The 23,286-nt window shown below is 43.7% G+C and overlaps 1 protein-coding gene across 5 annotated transcripts; it reads right to left on the bottom strand.

Annotated features, from left to right (window-relative positions):
* Positions 1 to 903: 903 nt before the first annotated feature.
* LOC133366179 (olfactory receptor 6M1-like) lies at positions 904 to 23,192 on the bottom strand. Of its 5 annotated transcripts, XM_061588980.1 has the most exons (5): positions 23,036 to 23,192; positions 9,979 to 10,171; positions 9,412 to 9,488; positions 6,594 to 6,696; positions 904 to 2,274 (listed from the first exon to the last, which is right to left on the bottom strand). In XM_061588980.1, exon 5 carries the CDS (start codon positions 2,143 to 2,145, stop codon positions 1,300 to 1,302), a length of 846 nt encoding a protein of 281 aa, XP_061444964.1. In that variant the 5' UTR covers positions 2,146 to 2,274; positions 6,594 to 6,696; positions 9,412 to 9,488; positions 9,979 to 10,171; positions 23,036 to 23,192; the 3' UTR covers positions 904 to 1,299. The 5 variants fall into 5 exon arrangements, with proteins under 5 accessions (XP_061444964.1, XP_061444966.1, XP_061444962.1 ...); XM_061588982.1 differs by lacking the exons at positions 9,979 to 10,171; positions 23,036 to 23,192 and adding an exon at positions 9,700 to 9,746; XM_061588978.1 differs by lacking the exons at positions 9,412 to 9,488; positions 9,979 to 10,171.
* Between the last annotated feature and the right edge of the window lie 94 nt (positions 23,193 to 23,286).

Genomic DNA, 23,286 nt, shown 5'->3' with positions numbered 1-23,286 from the left:
TGTGGCCTGAGGATATGGACAAGGTGCTTGGTTGGGTTTGTGCAACCATTTGTGCCTTGAATCTTTTCCCTTCATGGCTGATAAAATCTCACAGGGAGGGGACAACTGGAGGGGCCAGGGGAACAATGAATGATTGTCTCCAAGAAGGAGTGGTCCCAGGCTGCATGAAGGAGATGGTAGTAAGACCACTGCTGAAGAAGCCTTCCCTGGACCTAGAAGTTCCTAATAATTTTAGACCAGTGCAAATGTCCCCTCCCTGGGCAAAGTTCTTGAGAGGATGGTTGCCAACCAGATCCAGGTACTCTTGGAGGAGACAGATTTTCTAGATCTATTTCAATCAGGCCTGGGTTTGGTACAGAAATTGCCTTGGTCACTATACGATGACCTGTGTCAGGAGAGAGACAGGGGGTACGACTCTGTTGATCTTCCTCGATCTTTCAGCTGCTTTTCATACTATCAAACAAGTTGTCTTGAAGCAACATTGAAATGGAAATGGACTGCCTTCAAGTCAATCCCGACTTATGGATACCCTATGAATAGGGTCTTCATGGTAAGCGGTGTTTAGAGGTGGTTTACCATTGCCTTCCTCTGAGGCTGAGAGGCAATGAGTGGCCCAAGGTCACCCAGTGAGCTTCGTGGCTGTGTGGGGATTTGAACCCTAGTCTCCCAGGTTGTAGTCCAACACCTTAACCACTACATCACACTGGCTCCTAAGATATTCATTTAATTTTGACTTAAGTTTAACATTACAATCTCATTCCCTTTCTTCCTATGATAATAAAAACATTTACCCTGTTGGTATTTTTTGAGTATATATATTTGAACTATTTCTCATATTTCCATCACTAATCAAATAAGATGCAACATAAAAAAAATAGAGAAACCAAGGATTTATTGGTTTATTTATTAAAGCTAAAATATATTGTCTAACATTTCTAACCCTTAATTTTGATTTTAAATACATACAACGGATGCTTTACATGAGAAATCTTTGGTTTGTTGGATGGTTCTGCACATACAGACTCTACAGAACATCTAAAAATAAAGTTGAGAGAATAGGGACATACATTGGAATGTTTTTAGTAATGCCTAGGATATTGTGATGAAGAGACTTGGTTAAAATTCATTCTCATCTGTAAGGCTCACTGAATAGCCTTGGGCCAGTGACTATTTGTTAGCCTAGCCTACTCAGCAAGATTACTATGAGGATTAAAGAGAGGAGCTTGCACAACTATAATCACCTTGAAGGAAATTTAGGGGTGGGTGGAGGAAAGAATAAAAATAAATTAACAGTCCTTGTCAACCTGTACATTTTCTTATACTTATGTACTTGTTAACTGTGTTCCTGAAAACCGCTTGGACTTTCTGGTTTCTAAATGTGAAAATGATGGGGTTGAGCAAGGGTGTCACTGCAGTAGTGATCAGTGAGGCAATTTTGTTGAGATACATAGAGCTGGCTTGGGAAGGCCTGACATAGATGAAGACAGAGGTGCCATAGCCAATGGTAACCACTGTGAAGTGGGAGGCACAAGTAGAGAATGCCTTCTGCCTTCCTGTGGCAGAAGGGATCCGGAGAATAGTGCTTATAATGTAAAGGTAAGAGATGAGTGTCAGGAAAAGAGAACCCAGAAGAATGGGAAGTGAGACAAGGAAGTCAATAAACTCCACGAGGCTGATGTCTGCACAGGCTAAGTGGAGCAAAGGGGCACTATCACAGAAAAAATGGTTGATCACATTAGGGCCACAGTAGGGCAAGCCCAGCTTCATCACAGTGGGAACAAGTATGGAGAAGAACCCACTCATCCAAGAACCTGCCACAAGATTGATACAAACCTTCCCACTCATGATTGTGCTATATCGAAGTGGGTAGCATATAGCTACATATCGATCATAGGAGATCATAGCTAGTAGAACATACTCAGAGGTGCCAAACAAGAAATAGAAGTATGACTGACCCAGGCACCCATAAAAGGAGATGGTCTTCCTTTCAAGCAGGAAGTTCTGCATCATTTTTGGCACCACTTGCAGAGTTGCAAGGATTTCAATGACAGACAAATTGCAGAGGAAGAAATACATTGGGGAATGTAGGCGGTAATCAATGATTATCAGAGTTATGATGATGATGTTCCCAATCATTGTTGCCATCAGAATGATGAAGAACGTCAGAAAAAGGAGGATCTCTATCTCCCAGGGATTGGGGAATCCAATTAAGATGAACTCAGTCACACGTGTTGCATTCTTTCATTCCGTGTTTCAGCATGTTTACCTCTTTGCCTAGATGGAAAGAAAGCATCTTGTTACAAAGGGCATAGAAACTGCAGTGTGCTCTATTTCAGGATGCCTCCAGACCATCACTATTTTTGCAGGAGGGATTCAGGTGCATACTGTAAATTTAGGTTTGTACAATTAAAGTAGACAAGCACTCTATTATCCTAGTGCAACAAATTCACTTTAAAAAGGAATCAGACTTTTTGCAGTGATGGGGAAATGCATTGAAGAATGAATGGCCAATGGGAAAATGTGTACACACCCTGTAAGGAAATGTAGAATACATGCTTATTGTAATATAATCACACCACAAACAAATCAGAATGAATGCTCCGTTAAGCAATCTAACCACCTCATACATTTTGTCCAAACAAATCAGTATGAATGCTCAATAAATACATATTTGGGGGATGGCATAACCTCAGACAAGGTAAGGTCAATACATTTCTGGCATCTCACGATCCATTTCTCAATCTATTTATGGCAGAGTTTTGCAATGCGCACACTGATTTGATCCAACTGAGTTCAAAACTAGATGTCAGAGGAAGTAAATGCTGAATTCACTACAACAATTGTAAAGCCAACTATTTTGGCTCAGGAGAGCTGCTGGTCAGATTTATAGTCTAGTTTCATATTTGCTCAATATTTTCACATGGGAAAAATATCCAAAATTAGATCCAGTATTATATAATTTGAACAAATATGATATAATTTCATGCCATATATATCAATCTGTAAATCAACAATATTACCTCAAACTTACGGATCCTGGAACACATTATTAATTTGTAGAATATGTTTTCCAACCATGCCCACCCCACTTACAAGGCATTCCTAGGTACACTTACTGGAGAATAAATGCAAATGAACTTAGTATGACTTCTGAGTAAAGATAAAGATACATAGGATTGAGGATTGTACTATGATTAAGGGTCTCATTCTCTGCATATACCAATGCTGTAGACTGATTACTGGGCTATTGAATTTTGTCATTCTGTTACTTCTGTTTACTTCAGTTATTTTTCTGCTAAAAACTTCAATAAAGTTTTTAAGTCATTTTAATTAGATCAATTAATTGGTTCCCCTAATTGCATTTAATACCATCCTATATTTCTCTCTCTTTCTCTATATATATATGAATGTAATTGTGATTAACCAAACAGAGGTTGGCCACTGTGAGAACAGGATGCTGGACTAGATGGGCCACTGGCCTGATCCAGCAGGCTCTTCTTATGTTCTTATGTTAGGTTTTTATTATATTAACAAAATGTTTCAGCTTCCGCCTTCATCAGCTGCCGACATACAAATGCTGTTACCAAGGTGGCAGTTCTAGAGCTTTGAGGATGGAATGCTCAGAGGGGCTTCACTTGCAGAAGCTAAGTGGTGGTGGTACTGTCCTCCAGGTTCAGGCCATGTGGTGCCAATGTGTCCAGAGAGTAAATCCAAAAGTTCTCCCTTTTGGTCAATGCTGCTGGATCTGCTGGCATCTCTATCGCTGTAATGGAAAAGTCCAACAGGCTGTGACCCTCGATGTTAAAATGCTTTGCAACTGGTTGCTCCACTTTTTTTGTCAAAATTGCCGACTTGTGGTTCCTGAAGCGCGTGTGTAGGTCAGTTGTGGTCTTTCCTACGTATTGGATATGACATCCTGGTCTTTTGCATTCAATGATGTAAACTATTTTGCAGGACCTGCAGGTGATGTTCTGTTTGATGTAATATGTCCTGCCTGTCCTAGTGCTTGTAAAAGTGGCTGTCTCCCTGAGGTACACACAGGTGATACAACATTTGGAGTGACAAGGATGAGACACTGGATTGGTGATAGGTGGCTTAAGCACAGCTCTCACCAACAGTCTACGCAAATTAGGAGGTTGGCGAAATGCTATAACAGGAGGCCTGCTGATGGCTCTGGTAAGATGTTCAGAGTTTGCCAGCAATGGGTAGCTCTCCTTGATTGCTCGGTGATAGTTAGGAGATGCTGGATGGAAATCTACCACAAATGGAATCCGTTGCTCTCTGCTCTTTGACACCTCAGTATGAAGGAGGAAGTTCTCTCTGGACAGAATGGAGGCTCGGTGGATGTTGCAATTCATAATACGTGGAGAATATCCTCTTCGAAGAAGGTGTTCTTTAAGTTCACTGATCCTTCTCTGGTATTTATCTTCAGTGTTGCAAATAAGTTTGATTCTCAGAGCTAAGCTATACACAATGTTCCTCTTTATATGCATAGGATGGCAGGATTTCCAGTTTAAACAGGTGTGGGCATCAGTGGGTTTGCTGTAGTGACTATTTTGTTGTTTTCAATGCTAAGAAGGACATCCAGAAAAGGGATGTGCAAATTGTCATTTGTACTATTAAATGTAAACTTAATAGAGGGATGGATAGAGTTGATGTAATTTTTATATATATATAAGACAGTTTTCAAAGCAACAATAAGAACTTCACTCAAGCTTGCTCTAGATCCCTATAAGGATTCTGTTAATCACCTAAAAATACATATGAATGTAATTGTGATTAACCAAACAGAGGTTTTTATTGTTAATAATTACATCATATTACATCAAACAGAACATCACCTGCAGGTCCTGCAATATAGTTTACATCACTGAATGCAAAAGACCAGGATGTCATATCCAATACGTAGGAAAGACCACAACTGACCTACGCACATGCTTCAGGAACCACAAGTCGGCAATCTTGACAAAAAAAGTGGAGCAACCAGTTGCAAAGCATTTTAACATCGAGGGTCACAGCCTGTTGGACTTTTCCATTACAGCGATAGAGATGCCAGCACAAACAGCAGCATTGACCAAAAGGGAGAACTTTTGGATTTGCTCTCTGGACACATTGGCACCACATGGCCTGAACCTGGAGGACAGTACCGCCACTACTTAGCTTCTGCAAATGAAGCCCCTCTGAGCATTCCATCTTCAAAGCTCTATATATGCATATATGAATTATATATTACACTGCCATAGCCAATGGTAACCATTGTGAAGTGGGAGGCTCAAGTGGAACATGCCTTCTGCCTTCCTGTGGCAGAAGGGATCCAAATAATAGTGCTTATAATCAGAGCTTGGAAAAGTTGTATTGTATTTGTTCATTAAGGTCACAGACCCAATCAAATAAAATAGTCAGTAAAACATCAGAAGAATTAAGATACAGGAATATGAAAGTACAACATAAAAGAAATAAATAACAGTTAAAAGAGAAGAATCCTCTTACAACTCCTTTGGACAGAAAAGAGGAACTTAGCCACTGACTCTGTTATGGACTTATTAAAATCAGCTAAGAAGTATTTTAAAAACCAGGCCAATGGTCTGCTAGGAAAAGTTACTTTTTTGAACTGCAACTCCTATCAGCCCAATCCAGTGGCTATGATGGCTGGGGCTGATGGGAGTTGTAGTTTTAAAAAAGTAACTTTTCCAAGCTCTGCTTATAATGTAAAAGTAAGAGATGAGTGTCAGGAAAAGATAACCCAGAAGAATTAGAAGAATGGGAATTAGACTGAAAGCACAAAGAAACAATCCCTCGCCCCATGTAAACTTGTTTGGATTAACAGTGTAATCCTTTGCATGTCTGCTCAAAAGTAAGTCCCTTTGAATTCAATCGCACTTACTCTGAACTAGTAAGTGGATATAGGATCACAGAATAAGGCACAGATTTTAACAGTGCCTGGATTCCCAAAACGTGTGAAAAATATGAACTTCATTTTGTTCCAAGTGTGGAAGCCCCTTGGCTTTGCAATATGTTCTTCCAATCCAGATATATCCCTGACCTCTCAAATCATCTGTGGTAACATCTTCATGATTTCAATATCTTCATGATTTGCATGAAGAAGATCAGGGAGCTGCAATTTCTATTAACCAAGCTAACGTTTCCATCTGATATCTACAGACACCTAGATTAAAAGACATAAACCACACATCTCAGGGAACAAGTGCCTCTTACATTTATTTGAGGTGGGGGTGAGGGGCAGTCCATGATTTTGATAACATTTACTAACTACATGTCTATAGGACTGTAGGTTTATAGAGTACCAGGAATGGAATCTTAAGATTACTTAAAATGTGAACACATATGAACATGTACAACAGTTTTACACCAAGTCAGATCATTCATTCATCAAACCTAATACTGTTTACTGTTAATAGCAATTCTCCAATAAGAGAGGCAGAAGTCTTTCACCTGCCAGTTATCTTTTAATTGGAGATGACAGAAACTGAATCTTAGAACATTTACATGCAAATAATTAGCCAGATCACTTTGTATATTGTCATGAACATCAGACAGACAGATTTATATATATATATATATATATTACTCACTTTAGTGTAGACTGAGTCATCCATGTTTACAAGCCTTCATCAGCTTTATTGTCCTTATCCTACTGCTCAGAGAGGGACCATTAATCAAATTCTTGTCTGTTCTCTTGTATATGAAAGAAATAATTTCCAGGAGGTGAAAAATAGAATTGCTTACAACATGATTGCTACAGCTAGAACATTTATTGACCAGTTCTTGTAAGCAAAATCAGACAATAAAGAAAGATGTTAAACTCACATAAAATAGGGCAATCAAATTAATACAAGGAGTTTGGAATTTAGCATATGTGCATTTCTTGTTGAAACCTGAACAGTTAAATCATATAAATCCGTGAGGACTACGCAGAAAAGGGCAGTAAAGTTAATTTACATTCAGTATAATTTCTAACAGCAACTAGCAATCTAAAACTCCATGTGATGAATCCTGCTAAGACTAAAGTCTGCTCTGACATCCTTATAGCTCTTGAGCAGCATGGTAAAAAGAGTGGTTCCAACAAGAAGTTTATTATTGTCTTGAAACAAAAATCTAATCCATTTAATTTTAGAATCAGTGTCTGCAATAGCCGTAAAACTGCAACCTCAGTCTTTCATAAGTGTGTGGTCCATCTTTCTGCCACTCTATTTGTACTACTATCTGATTATTCAACCCCTAACCTCACTATAAATAAATAAATTAGGCCTCAGAGGCTTAGGTAGTATGCAGGTATAGATATTACTCTTGGGGTTGGGTAGAGGATAGGAGAGTACTATGCATACTTCAAGGTATTCTAGGGTTATGAAATGGGAATCACAGCAAGACCATCAATGTGAATTGTCCATATTTCATGGCGGACTATGAAAGATGATCAAGTTAGGGAGTTATAGGCTAGGAAGTAATCTCATGGGCCTAAAACATCATGGCCATCAACATGCAGAAGGTTATCATCTTATCTGAGACACACAGACCTCAAGAAGGAGCTCAATGATTTATACCTCTGTTGGGAAGCTTCTAGTAACATACAAGGGGATCAAATGTTCCTAGCATAACTAGGAATCGCAAATATGTATCTGAGATGCAAGGAGTGACTGAGAGTAATTGCAGCTGAGGGGCAAAATAAGACACAAACACATCAGCTTGGGTTGAACAAGGGCCACTTTATTAAATTATAACAAAACCCCTTTTAAAGTGACCTGCAGAGGGAAACCTAGGTGTGGAGACTGTCTATAAGCAAGCAGCTTGCCATACAGCTCTCGGGCGACTAGCCCCTGCTGGGGCAAGGGCAAGCCCATCTGCTTACCCCTTACCCCAGCCACACCCTGTAGGTGAGTAGGGGGGCCTTCCCACGTCACCCCCCGGGCCGTACAACCCTCGGGTGGATGAGGTAAGTTGGCCCCAGAAGCAGCCCATATGTTGCCCTTGGGCTGTAAAGCCCTGACAGACAGGCCTCTGGAACCAACGATCACCTCCAAAGGTGCCTAAGGGGGCCACCTAGCTGTCTTTACCTACTTCCCTTCCTGCACCTTCCTGCACCCGTGCCATAACAACTTGCCCTCCATAGGGCCTTAACAGTTTAAACATGTCAAAGTCAAATCAGCCAAAACCACCTATTAATCACAATGCCCCCTAACCCAATTCCCTCCCACTCTCACAGTGTGGAGCAGGCAAAAAACCTGCCCGCAAAACAAGGGTGGGAAGGGTAAAAATTCCTACTCAGCCCCAAAGCGACCCATGAACACACCATAACAAAGGGAGGGTGGGGTGGGTGTTGCACGCCAAAGAAGAGGCTAAGAGGCGTGGCCGGGACTTAAATAAACCCCTTAGCTCAACCCCTCCATGCCGTACATTGCGAACGCATAACTACTTTGACACACAACATTGGCCTCTTTCATGATGGTGGTGGCAGCATCGTCCCCATCAGCAACTATGCCCCATTCGCCAGATGCGCAGCGAGCGGGGTGGTACATCTGAGAAGGAAAATGGGGAAAATAAGTAGCAAGTGGCCAGACAACTGGACATCCCTCCTTCACTAATAATCTTCCAGTTGAGAGATAACATATAAAATGGTTGATTTCATCTTATTCTACAACATCTCTTTCCCCAGCAGTTATTGGGTTGATGGCATGATCCCTTGTGAGATATGCCATTTTGGATGAACCAGTGTGGAATTTGTGCAGAAGGAGAAGAGCCATATCTCAGTGGTAGGGCATCTGCCAGAAAATCCCAAATTCAATCCCTGGCATCTCCAGGTAGAAGTGTAAGAGGCTCTTTCCTGAAATCCTTCCTGTCAGTTTAGACAATCCTTAGCTATTGATGTTTTATACAGAGAATTTAAAACTGTTTCTGAGCTTTTAAAAAGTAAATGTAAAAAAAGAAAAAGAAATACTTAGCTAGGTGAACCAATGGTCTGACTCTGTAAAAGGCAGCTTCCTATGTTCCAGAAATATTTGGCCATTTCTGATCATCTCGCCACAATAGTGGAACAACAGGGGCAATCCATATTGAAGTTTCAAAAGTGATGTGCTACTCTGGCCATTCTCATCTAATAGAACAGGTGGATGTGGTCCAAGAAAGGACTGGATCCAGACTTCTAATGAGCAGAGTTCTGCTTAAGCTGAAGGAAGAGAATAAAGAGGTGATTTTTGCCAATTCCACCTTCCTTTGGAACAGCATGGAAGGTGGCACTTGTGGGTGCATGGAGAAGAGATAATTAGCAAAAAAAATCACTTCCGTGCTTCCTCCAGTAGGGAGCCTCTTCTGGATCTTGGTTTTGCAAATAGAAAGAGCCCTTCTTTTCATGGAGTGGCACATTTGCATATAACCCACAAGTGTCCACATATTCACCTCTCCAAACCTTCTCCTTTGTTGTCTGAAGGTGATGATCCCCAAGGGCAAGTGAGGTGTCTCCTTGGGCGTACACACTAAAGGGAAGAGGCAGGGAATTAATCGACAGAGCAGCCCCAGGTGTAGGCCGTTGCCAAGGTGCCACCACCACTGATGGCCAGGGAAGTTGGGGCTGTATTGGGACCAAGACTCTTCCCATGTAAACAGACTGGGTAGAGGACATGGTCACTCCTTGGATGGGAGCAGGTCAAGCCTGACCCCCATGAGTAGGTGTGCAAAGAGACTCACCAGCCCCAGCAGATGGGGACACCAACACTGCAGGAACCAGGTTGGGATTCCGGGCCTGGAATCACTAAGGGCACCACCATGGGGGCAAAAGATGTGGGTGCAGTCTGCTAAGAATTCAGAGTGAGCCCACCCCAGGTCTCTGAAGCTGGAACCGAGGGTACTGTGGGATGCAGACTGTCTGGACTGACTGGGATGTCCACAGACCAACCGGAAGCCTCATTGTCCAAGGCAGCCACCCTGAGGATCAAACCATGCATACAATTACCTTTAGATGCTAACCTGGGTGATTTCGCTGGAGGTGGCCCCAGGTCACCCTGGGCTGCCTGGCTCTTTCCTAGTGCCTCCACCCAAGCCAGTGGTGTGCGTAAGGTGCCCATGTTTGGCACATCATTGGATGAAGGGTGGTCTGTGGGTGAACTGCCTGCTTGACCACCTTCCATATTTTTGTTGAACAAAATTAAACTAGTAGAATCTGTTGAACAATGAGAAATTGAGATTAGTATACCAACTTATTGATTAGTATACCAACTTATTATTATACCAGGCTAATAGAGCACATATAAATTGGGGAGGGGGAGGACATAGGAGTCTTTATGCACCACTTCCAAATCATTGCCACAGATGAAGTGGGGGGTGAGGGGTGGAAAGACAAAAGTGCAATGGAATATCCCTCAAAAGTGATTGCATGTGAATAGGGAGAATCAGGCGCCTATGCCCACTACCTCCAGTAGGCCACAAGGGCCAAAGCCCAACCAGAATCCAGCCTGAAGATGTGTGTGTGTGGGGAGAAAGGACAACAATAGGCATCGCCATATTAATCCCAGGCCTGGGTGGCACCTCCTCCCCAGAGGGGGGAGGCGTGGAAGTTAAGGCTCCAGGACCAGGTAGTGGGGACATAGGAAGACCTAAGCAAGTAAAGATGAAGGCCTGAAAACTAGCTAGGTGATGCCGAGACGGATTCAGGAGAGACATGGGCCTACCACTGAAGCCCATCTGGGCACAAACGGCAGGTCGCAAGCTGCAACACCACCCGATCCTGGACAAGGAGGTGCTTGCTACCACAGTGAGCAGAGGAAGGTGGGGGAGGCTGCCGGAATACACTGCTCTGAACCAGGCCAAACCACCAGAAGGCTTCGGCATCACCCTGTAAGGGAGCATGGAGCACAAAGCCTCCCCCAGCACAAACTCTTGGAGCAAGGCCTATGCCAGGTGGTTCTCTGAAATGAAGAGATCACTTGAGCTTCTGAGGACTCCTGGGACCTTAGCCAGGTAAGAGGTGGCAGACATTTGAAACATAGTTGACCCAGTTCTAGATGTAATAGTGCCATTATGTGAAGATTGTGCAGTTTTTACGTATTCTAAAGTAAAGAACCTTGTTAAACAATTTGCATTTATATGATCATATATTGAGAAGTTATTTGTCCAACATTGCTTCTTTTTTCAGTTTGTCCCCTTGACTGGTCAAGTGCAATGGTCAAGATAATCCTGGTTAGATTCCCAAACATACCTTCTCTCTATTTCTCATCCTTTTTCATGATCACTAAGTTAATGAAAGAGGAATTGTATGTGCAGTATCCATTTGCTTGCCAAATTTCTTGTCCAGGCACACATACATAAATCTCTTCCTGCATGCATATAGCCCTTAGTTAGAACGTGACATGTGTCCTTTATATCCTTTTCATTGTATATCTCAAGATGACCAGAGTTGTGGATTTACACTAAACACCAAGGAAATCAAATGTTCAGTTCCCTGAATGTTTTGGTGTGCAATCTTTCAGGGATGAAACTAACACTGGTAATTTACAGTCAAATGACAATGTTACCAAAGTATATTTTGAAATATACTTTTCTTTCTTTCTTTCTTTCTTTCTTTCTTAAAAATAATTCTTGCACTAGACTGGACTTCAGTGCAAAAAGCACTGCATCATAACATCTTCCAAGTGGATTTCTGTAGATGGACTCATGAGCAAGATGCTAGAGTCCTGCCTTTGGCTAATCAGAAAAAAATGGCATAGTTGATTAGTACAATTTAACATACTATTAATTCCACAAGCAGCAAACATTTCTAACAACTTCTGTGGTCTAATTAGTTGCAAAATAACTGGATTTCTTTCTTTGCTATCTCACCCAGGAGTGCCAATGGTTTCATTATTCCCCAGATGCATTTTTTACCTTAGTTCAAAAATAATGAAAGGCAAAGGGCTGTATTCAACTAACTTTTATTCAGAGTTGACCCACTGTAATTAATGGCAATGACTAATTTAGGTTCATTTAATTTCAGTGGGTCTACTCATGGGTGATCTTTAGCTGATTTAACCCAAAGAATTGTATTTATGTAATATACTGAATTGTGTAAGTCAAACCTTTCCCCAAAACATCCATTCCCTGACTCACTAGGTCCCCATGGAAACACACAACTCAGTTCTTATTAAAGATGTGAATGATACTAATTAGCCTCCTGATAATAAAGTTCTGCTAAAACACCTATGTGCATTGTTCTCTGTTAAGAGAAGAGGTTATTCATTTTGAGAGGGGGACATCCTGAGAGTTCAGGAATGTAATGTTCACGAGCTGAAGCTGAAACTCATTACTTCCCATCATTTGCATGGTCCTATTGAGCTCTTAATGAATTCATTCAGAGAAAGTCTGTACTAGAGAATTCTGTTATATCTGATAAATGATTTTTTAAGTGTACAAGCAATGGATTGAATCTGATGAAGTCATTACATGAGTGGAATGACTTACGCTTTTGCAACAACTTCCTCTTCTCCTCCTGTGCATGCCACAGCCCCTTCCAAATCTGCTCTTGGGTTATCCCCAACCTTCTAAAGCAGATTTGTGGGTGAAGGGTGTACAACAGAGGAGGCGATGGAAGGGAAGTTCTATTAAGTAAGAGGAAGTCATTCTGATTGCACAATGACTTGGTTGGAATCAACACTTAGATATTAGGGTACCTAATTGACCACAAGTTGGATGGTCAAAAGTCAATGAGGGCAGGACTCCTGCAGTTGTGTAGAAGAATAAGAAAATGTGCAGCTGCAGCTGTGATCCAGAGGTGAAAAAGCATCATTCTCTAATTAATGTTGAAAAGTCCTGGAGCCCTTTCCTCCTGTGCCCATGGTTACCCTATCAGCTTTTGTTACCATTTCAAATTAGATTTAATTTAATTTGGTTCAGGCCTGTACACCTCTTGCAAGCCATCTTGATAATTGTGTCCCATCGTCCACAGCTGCACCCCACCAGGGCCCAATTTAGCAAGCCATAGGTTTGTTCCTATTGGTTTCTCTGATACCACTTTCCCCTCTCTATTCTTCAAAACAAGTCATTCTGGGCAAAGCTTTATTGGTGTATTTCCTTGTTGATGTATTTTTATATTTATATTTACTTTTTCTGTAAGCCACCTTGAGGTTGGACTACGACCTGGGAGACTAGGGTTCAAATCCCCACACAGCCATGAAGCTCCCTGGGTGACCTTGGGCCAGTCACTGCCTCTCAGCCTCAGAGGAAGGCAATGGTAAAACCACCTCCGAATAACATTTACCAGGAAAACCCTATTCATAGGGTCTCCATAAGTCGGAATTGACTTGAAGGCAGTATATTTACATTTGTTAACATAACATAACAAAGTGGCCAGGAGAGCACTTGCACTGCTGCCATATGTTACAGAGTGGCTAGTACACTCTTAGGATTATCTCTGCCAACCACCTCACCCAGAATGCCTTGCTATGAGGTAGCCCCCCCGAGCCTTTCTCAGAGCAAGACAAAGAGTAGGAGCTGGAGGGGGTGATGAAGAAAACACTAGTTCTGTCACCGCTAATGTGATGGCAAAAAAATAAATTAAAATAAGAAAGAGAAGAGGAGAAGGAATGGGGGTGGCAGGGGAAAACAGGAAAGAACAGAACAGCAGGAGCACTGCCATTGTGAGGAGGACACTGCCATGTGGGAAGAGGAAGAGGAGCAGGCAGTGCAACTCTGAGTACATGTTCCTCTATTGACAGTAAATGATCATTAGTCGATTTGTGTGTCTGATGATTGGCATCACTGCTGTTCTGTGAATGGTTGGGGCATCCATTAATGGAATTCATTTGCACTTATGCAAGGATCCGTCTGTGAGAGCAACTTTTGGTCCATGAGCTGAAGATTCTTCCATTCATGGGACAACAATGTTGGGTGCTGCCTGGCCATTTGAAAGAAGCCTTTGAAATTAAGGATGCACATGACATAATCTTAGGACTCATGGCAAGGGTGAGTCCTGAATATGAAGGGTACCAGATGGGAATTCAGCAAAAGGAGGAGAGGAATCCTGGACATCACTGCTCATTTTCTAGAGAAAGAGGTGCTGGGTCACATGCTGGGTCTGTCTTGAAATAATATGCTCTGAACTGGAACTCCCCCTCCTCATTTCTGATGCATTGAGGCTCTCTGTCATTATTCATTGGTAAAGAAGATGCACTTTGTACCTGCTCAAGAGCAGTCTTATCTCTTTCACCTTTCCATTTTCTGAGGTTAAGCCCTGGCATTAAAACATCATGTTGGGACTGGACTGTTGTAAGACCTAACACAGCTTAAGCTCTGCAGGACCCAAGCCATTATTTTTGAGCTAGTATAAATATTAGAATCACTGCAGAAAATTATACCTGCACTAAGATGTAGTGTGGTTATGTTACCATTGTTATTTACCCTATTCATAGTTGTTGTTTTGAATGCCTATAGGGGTTTTCATGCTAGTCACCTTTAGAGTTAACTCTAACTTAAAACTGAAATGGACATAACAGTTTTGAGGTTTTTTTCACACAGGATGTGAAATTTTGCCACCTTTAAAGTTTGCCTTTTCCAAAAACGTTTTTAAAAGATTGTGAGTGATCAGTCATGCGAGTTGTCATATTCCTGCACTCCCCTGTTCCTTCCTCCAAGATTTTGAAAAAAATGAGTTTTTTATTAGGTTTGCAATACTAGACACAATTATGTAGCATTAGGCAGGCACAGGCTGGCAGCAACATAGAGGTGATATGCAAATAGGAACATTACATTTGGAGACATTGTAGTCCCTATAGAGGGGACTAACCCTGGTAAATTTCAGGTGGGTAGCTCCAGGGGATTTAATGCTAACCACTTTTAAAGTTTGTTTTTTCAAAAAAAGAATACTATGAGTGCTCTATCATGCCTCACTCCTGTGTTTCTCCTGTTGCTTCCTTCAAGGTTTGAAAAAAAACAACCCTGAAGGTTTTTAAGAATTAGGTTTGTGATACTAACTAGACACATGTAGTATCTGCTTGTCACCTTTAAAACATGCTTTTTCCAATGAAGTTTTTTTATATATAAAAGGTTGGATGATAATTATACAGCCACAGGAGTGGCTATATACTATAGGCAGTGTGGGTTTTTCACATTCCACAATGTTAAATTGAAAATACCCACCATGACATTCTGATGCTTCCCATAAGCTCATTTCAACACAAAACCTTACAAAACTTGTAGTTCTGAACTCAGAAACGCTTGCTTAACAACCCTCTCAATTTTCATGGCAATACACAAAACAGTCAGAGAGAATAGAGAGTTCAAAGTCTAAAAAGAGAAAAAAAAAAACCCAGAGCCCTTTTGGATTTTTTTCTCTGAGAGTTCTCATAAACCTTTGAAATTCATTAAAAGTCAGCCATGTTCACAGAGTACCTGTAATCCTAATACTAACCTTGCCTCATACTCCAACCTTCATCTTCTGCAGTTTAAAAGTTAAAAAAAAGCCTGGCTAATGTTTAATTAATTTAATAAATTTTGGCTGGCAGCCTATGATAAAGTGGGGCATGCTCGGTAAGAACCAACTGTCAGAATTCTAAACACCAGACTCACAGCTGCTGGGCTTGGTTAATCAGGGGGCCACACCCACACCAGACTTTGATTTCACTTGAGATAGTCATGGCTTCCCCCAGAGAATCCTGGGAAGTGTAGTTTGTGAAGGGTGCTGAAAGGAGACTCCTATTCCACTGACAGAGCTCCAGTGGCCCGACTGGTTTAACAGTCAGCCACTCTGATTGAAGGTCTGTGAGGGGAACAGGGCGTCTCCTAGCAACTCTCAGCACCCTTCACTGACTACACTTCCCAGGATTCTTTGAGAGAAGCCATGACTGTCCAAAGTGAAATAAAGGTCTGGTGTGGATGTGGCCAGGGACAGCTTTGGTTTAAATTTGGGTGGGAGGCTACATGTGTCTGCAGTAGAATAAAAAGGTGGGGGGGAAGCCTGAAACAGAATGATACTATTCACAATGTTTTCCTTTTGGAAAGGAAAGGAGCTTCCCTTGTGCCCAGTGCCCGCCCACCCAATCTCTTCTCCTCCCCTCCCTGCCCCTTTCCTGAGTCAGTGTTGGACTATGACCTGGGAGACCAGGGTTTGAATCCCCACACAGCCATGAAGGTCACTGGGTGACCTTGTGTTGAGCCTCAGCTAACTCAGAAAGGACAGGAAGGGGGGAGGCATGAGTTTCAGGTGCCTCTGCTGCCAGAAGAAGCAGAGTTGGGGATTGTTGTGTCTGACCAGGACCTTGCGGGAGGGGGTCAGCCTGCACTCCAGCCAGTTCCCACGAGTAGCGCACTTTCCGAGGAGCCGAGCGTGCCACCCGCAGTTGATGCAGAGGACTTGTTGGGGGAAGCTTCAGAGACAGTGCCAGCTCCTCGCTTGCCAAGCAGTTCCCAGGGGGATACCAGTGTGGCACAGCCCCCTGACCTCGAGCCCATTGCTTGGGAGCAGGTGTCTTCAGATGAGCCATTGGATGCGTGTCCCCTGTCTGCTCGTTCCCGTCGCCACGAGAAACGGACAAGGCAAAGACAGGAATTACGAAGGAGTCAGAGATTACGTTTGAAAACATTTCCTACATAAGCCTGCCGCTCCCAGTGGGGAGTCGTTGAGTCAACTTCCTTCACACGCTGCAGAGCATGTCTAGAGTATAGTTAGGGATTCTAGTGAGTTAGCACAGGGTTTCCTATGAAGCACAATGCCTTTGATGTATCCATTACGCTAATAAAATGAGTTTTACTTTCACCCACACTTCAGCCTCATTCTTTCGGCTCTGGATGGGACACCTTGGGCCAGTCACTGCCTCTCAGCCTCAGAGGAAGGCAATGGTGAAACCACCTCTGAATACCGTTTACCATGAAAACCCTATTCAAAGAGTCGATATAGGTGGGGATCGACTTGAAGGCAGTCCATTTCCATTTTCAAACATGATTTCATAGAAATAAATCCCATTGAACTCAAAAAGTATGCAAATGATCAAACCCTCCCTCCCTTCTCCCTCCTATCCCTTCCCTCCCCCTTCCTTTGCCCCTCCTTCCCCATCCCTTTTCAATCCCCTACTTCCCCTTCCCCCTCCTTTTCCTCCTCCCCATGGTCAGTTTTCCCTATCTTAAGCATGATTGCATGGAACTCTATAAGCATCCAAATGATCAAACCTGCCCTCTCCTTCCCTTGCACAGGATCCCATTTCTTACCTCCCAGATTAAAAACCATATGCTCAGAGACACGTTACCAAATTCTTCCAAGCTACACAGCAAGTGGATTTGACTGTGAAAGACTAACCAAAATGGTGTTTAGATTTTGACCAATTTGTAGGGCAGTCCAATATCTCAGAGAGGAGATCAGGTCTCCTGCTCCTCTGGTGCATTTACTATAGCTGCCCAGTTTCCCTGCTTTTTAAATTTTGATAGAAATAGCTGTGGGCTATAGGTAAGTTCTTAAACCTCAAGTTTTTTTGCCAATTAGTGAATGATAATAATGATCATTATTAGAAAGCTGTGGCTAAATATGTCCATAAGGTTTAATATTAATTCTAAGCAATAAGAATCAAATGAAATTAAAAAAACAAAGACTTTTTAAAAAAAATATGTAAATAAGGATGGAACTGGGATTGATTGGGAAATAATAGAAAACATACACAAGCTGAACAAATGCCATCCAGCTCCCACCAAATGCTTCTAAGAGACAGAACTTACACAAGATTTCTATATTTTAAGTCTTCACCCCTTCCATGCATTGTGATAGAAAATGTTGGGTGGAGTAATATCATTCTAACCTTGCTCTGTCTCTCCCCACCCTTGTGTTTTCCTTGTATGGTGTTGTAATTGCTCCATTTTGGGTTCATTAGAGATGGTATTAAAATACAGCTCTGTACAAATCTCTACACATCAATTTGGAACTAGCCAATCCACTCTAAAGATGTTTGTAGCTGCTTTAGCCCAAGCTGGACAGGATGCAAATCATCCTGAATAAGACCATTTTGGTTTGTGATTTGTACAAATCTGGTGCAGAGCCTTCATGATTGTCATTTCTACTTTATGATTGTGTGTGTGTGTGCATGCACACACTCATTTTTTTAAAGGCTCTTTTAATCTTATGATGAAATTTTTTGAACATTTACCCCTAAAATTCAAATTGTCTCTGGAACTCATATATACAGAGATTTTTCTATTCCTTCTTTCTGTAGGGATGTAGTTAGGTTGGTGACCAAGAGTGCATCTATCCAAAATCAAACCAGAAAAAAAATACAGGAAAAATATGTAACTGGGGTATACGCCCCCAAATCTGCTCTGGGCCAGGACAAATCATATACCCCAGAAAAGGGGAGGGTGTCCCCCACGAGATGCCACTGCATCCCGCCTGGCCCAGAGCTTCTGCTGGGTTCAGGGCACATGGGAGGGCATCTACGCAAAATCAAACTGGACAAAAACACGCAGAAAAAAATAAGTAACTAGGGGTACACACCCCAAAAACTGCTCTGGCTTTGGGGGGGTCAGGTTGGGGGTGGGCACCTTTGGGGCCATTGGTCACCACTCCAGGAGCCACAGTCGCTACTCCGCCTAGATCACAGGCTATTTGTATGTCCCAGCTACCGCTCCAGGCTGCATGCAGCCAAATTTGGCAGCATGCAGGCTCTGGACAGGTGATGACATCAGTCATGTCAGCGGAAGGGCTTGCACCCACAGCCATACTTGCTGGGGAACTTCAACAGCCTACAGCACTGGCAGGTCAGGGTGCTCTGTCCGACCCTTTAGGGTCGGTGGCTGTTAATGCCATCCCTTTTGGGGAGACATCAGTCGCTTTAGGTTTTTACCTGCTCCCCTCTATGAAGGACAAAATTTGGCGGGGGGAGTACGTGGTTGTGTTTTTATTGTTATATCGGGAACACCCCAAAAGGGACAAGGGCAAAGATGCTGAGGGCGAGGCTGAGAAACCTAGGCTCAGGAGAGTTGAAAGTACCTGGGCCAATTGGCTGCCTGCATTTTTGATATATGCTGGAGTGCTGATGGAAAGGCAGCCCCAAAGGGGGCTGTCTCTCTTGAAGTACTTGGATATAATCTATAGAGCATATGTAGAGTTCTCAGGGCCGGCCTGGCTGTCTTACAATGAGGCATTTCATATGTGGGTGGCATGCGATGGGTCTCTGCGGTGGGACAAGAAAGAACCTGAATTATGCCTGCAGTTCATGACTGCAGGCAGGGCCATGACTGGGGATAGATGTGACAGTGGGCATATGCTCAGCAGGCAGTCGGCTGCTACCCTTCCCCGCATTAATGAGGGGCAAAGGGTTCAACCATGGCTGTTGCGCTGGGACTTTATTTTATTATTATTATTTTTAAAACTTATATACCGCCCGACTAGCAATAGCTCTCTGGGTGGTGAACATAAATACAATAAAATACAGGAAAATACAAAAGCATCACAATCTAAAATCAAATTTCACAATCTAAAAACTGCATAACTAAGATCAAATTACAAACATTACCATCATAACAGAAAATTAAAATGCCTCGGGGGGGTCTGCGCACGCACCCCAAGTCGTTACCGACACGACTGTGCCATGTGTGGAGCTGCACACCCTTTCACGGCCTGCCCCAGACACAGGTTCTATAGGGGAGGTGGTAAAGAACAGCAAGGGGGCAGGAAACAGCCCCCACCTGGAGTTAATCAAGGTAAAGGGCCCCTCCCCAATGAAGCTACATGTTTTACGGGCCTTACTTGCTGGTTACCTGGCGGTCGGGGATGCCCGTTTTTTATTGCAAGGGTTTTTGTCAGGCTTCCGTATTCCTTATGACGGTCCAAGGGTCGCCTTCATGTCCCGCAATTTGAAATCTATCATGGGCATGGAGGCACTTGTGCAACTGAAAATTGATAAGGAAGTGCAGGCAGGGAGGGTGCTTGGCCCATTCCAATCAACCCCTCTCCCTCATTTCAGGGTATCCCCTTTAGGTGTAGTGCCCAAAAAGGCTGCAGGGGAATTTAGATTAATACACCACCTGTCATACCCATGTGGACAGTCAGTTAATGATTTCATTCCTGACAGTCTATGCACTATCCACTACACCTCTTTTGATGGTGCAATGCGCATGGTGCGCGCTTGTGGCCGAGGTGCCTCCATGGGCAAGTGCGACATCAAATCCGCCTTCCGCCTTCTACCAGCCCACCCTGGAGATTTTGAACTGCTGGGTTTTACTTTCGCAGGAAGGTTTTACATGGATCTAGCATTGCCTATGGGATGCTCAATCTCTTGCACAGTTTTTGAATGTTTTAGTACCTTCTTGGAATGGGCTATCAAAAGATGGACTGGGCTGGATTCGGTGGTGCATTACTTGGATGATTTTTTATTTGCTGGAAGTGTTGGCGCGGGTGTATGCCAACATTTAATGGCACAGTTCCATGATTTGACAGAGGAACTTGGGGTTCCTTTAGCCATGGAAAAGACCGAGGGTCCAGCCACCCTTTTGACCTGCTTGGGCATTGAAATTGACTCTGACAAACAATGCTGCAAGCTGCCCCATGACAAGCTGCTTATTCTACATAGGAAGATCAAAGAAGTCACTGGGGCCAAGAAAGTTTTTCTTCCCACCCTTCAGGAGTTAGCAGGACACCTACATTTTGCATGCCGGGTCATAGCAACTGGCAGAGCATTCCTAAGGTGAGTCTATGATGCCATGGTGGGGCTCTCATGACCCCACCATAGGTTTCGTGTTACAGCGGCATTACGCGCTGACCTTGCGGTGTGGTCCTCCTTTTTACAGGATTTCAATGGGATATCCTTTTGGAGGCAGGACTGACTTTTAGAGGCAGAATTACAGGTACAATCTGACTTGTCTGGGGGTTATGGTTTTGGTGTGGTCTTCGGGTCTTCCTGGTGTAAGGGCCAATGGCCACAGACATGGGTGCAAGAAGGTTTAGACAAGGATCTGACCTTTCTGGCTTTTTTTCCAATACTCGTGGCTGTCTATCTGTGGGCCTGGGAGCTCAGGAACTCCACGGTCCACTTTTGGTGTGATAACATGGCTACAGTCCAGGTTATCAATTCCCTTATATCCAGGAATGCCAGGGTTATGGGTTTCATCCGTTCCTTTGTTCTCCAATGCCTGCGCTTTAATTTTCTGTTTCAGGCACGGCATGTTCCTGGCATTAATAACGATGTTGCTGATGCTCTGTCACAGAATCAGATGGATTGTTTCTGTCAGTTGGCACCGTGGGCCAGAGCTTAGCCAGAAGCCATGCCCCCTGCGATTTGGGAGATTGGAGAGCAGAGTCGGAAAGGGCCATAAGCCTTTCCATTAACCCCAGCACGCTCGCCAGTTACCGGAGGGCAGGTAGGGCGATGCAAGAATTCTGGGCCACCAAGGGCTATGCTCCAGAGTGGCCTATTCCGGTAAGTCACATCATGGAATTCCTGGTGGACGGCAGGAGATGCGGCATGTCAGTCAAGGTAAGCTGGTGGGGCTGTCCTTTTTAGCGAAGGCTGGTGGCTTTTTGGATCATGCTGGGGACTTTAGGGTCTGCCGCATGTTGACAGGGTGGGCCCTAGAACAACCTGTCCCACCAGATTCCCACCGCCCTATCTCGCCAGACATGTTGCTGGGTATGATTGAGGAATGGGAAGCAATTTGCTCATCCAGCTATGAAGCTAAGCTATTTCACACAGTGGCCCTTATGCTGTTTTTTGGAGCTTTCAGGACTGGAGAGGTAGTGGTCTGCTGTAAGCAAGATCTATCTGGGTGTGCCCTCCAGTTTACAGATATCTCCATAGAAGGAAGTTGCACCTGCATAGTCCTGAGAAGGTCCAAAACAGACCAGAGGTGTATAGAAGGGTGCGTACATTTGGCCCCAGCTTCAGTGCCTAACCTCTGCCCTGTACGGGCTTTGCAAGCATTTTTAAGAGACAGGGGGTCTGACATGCAGCTTATCAGGCAACGGTGGCCTGGCGTACGTCTGATTTGGTTAGACATGCTCCCGCCGAGGGAGTGGCATGTGGTATGGGATCCATGGGCTATAGACCGAGCACAGAAGATGGTCAACCGACGGATTCGGTTGGCCCTTCTTCAATATGGTGGGTTGCCCTTCCCACATCCACGCATTCAGCACTGGAAGGGTGAACTTTACAGGGCACACGGCGTTCACCTGTCTGACACAGGTAACAATTTATTTCTTGGGGACCTACAGAGGTGTCTGCGAGAGATGCTTCTCGGCAGTGGGGTAAAGGGGGACTAAATAGAGATTTGTCCCCCTGTTGTGGCGGGAAGGTGCGGGAAGGGGACAGCTAGGTGGCCCCCTTAGGCATCTTTGGAGGTGATTGGCAGTTCCAGAGGCCTGTCCAGCAAGGCTTTGCGGCTCGAGGACAGGATATGGGCTGCCTCTGGGGTAACTTATCTCATCTACCCAAGGGTTATTCAATCCCAGGTGGGGATGACGTGGGAAGGCCCCCTACTCACCTACAAGGTGTGGCAGGGATAAGGGGTAAGCAGATGGGCTTGCCCTTGCCCCAGCAGGGGCTGGTCACCCAAAAGCTGTATGGCAAGCTACTTGCTTAGAGACAGTCCCGCACCTAGAATTTCCCTCTGCAGGTCACTTTAAATTGGGTTTGTATGTTGTAATTTAATAAGGTGGCCCTTGTTCAACCCAAGCTGAAGTGTCAGTGTCTTACTTCGCCCCTCCACTGCAACTGTACACCATATTCCAAATGCAGCTGCACATCGATTTATACAACAGCACTGTGACAAGGATGGAGGTGTGTTTTTGTGTGTACATGCATGCAACCTTGTGACTTCTGCATGGCTGCAATATAGCTGACTGTATTACTTGTTGAATGTACAAGATGACCGCCTCATACGCCTTACCAGTCGTGTGCTCCTGCATGTTGTAAGAAATAACTTCTTCCTCTATTATTAAGTCGTCTGTCTCCCAGCTGGTCCTTGACAGATTATTTGCGGAGCTATTTGGGCTGGTTGTCCTCCAAGTTTCAGCCTCAGAGATTTGTTTGGTTTCTCGTTTCTCGTAATGGACCTCGTTAGCTGCAGCGAACAATCTACTCACCTTATCTCAGCTGCTTATTTCAAGGTCTGCTTCTCCTGTTCCAGGTTGTGTTGGATGTAATTCCTGCTTACTTGCTTACTTGCCAGTGGTGGGGGACCAGCAGACTATTTTTAGGTTTGCTCTGGCTGCTTCTCGGCAAATGTTTGTTTTTCCAATGAATGCTGGCTGGTGAAGGAATCTGCCGGCCAGGTCCAGCAGCCTTAAAGGGGCAGGATCGAGTTTTACATAAATCAAGCTGTGGATAAAAAGTA

The sequence above is a fragment of the Rhineura floridana genome, chromosome 11, assembly GCF_030035675.1.
Source record: "Rhineura floridana isolate rRhiFlo1 chromosome 11, rRhiFlo1.hap2, whole genome shotgun sequence".
NCBI lineage: Eukaryota > Metazoa > Chordata > Lepidosauria > Squamata > Rhineuridae > Rhineura > Rhineura floridana.
The sequence above is the reverse complement of the archived record's forward strand: the minus strand, read 5'-3'. Positions and strand labels throughout refer to the sequence as shown.

Excerpts from the sequence above, each read along its gene's own strand:
- LOC133366179 (XM_061588980.1), bottom strand. The coding sequence starts at position 2,145 with ATGGCAACAATGATTGGGAACATCATCATCATAACTCTGATAATCATT.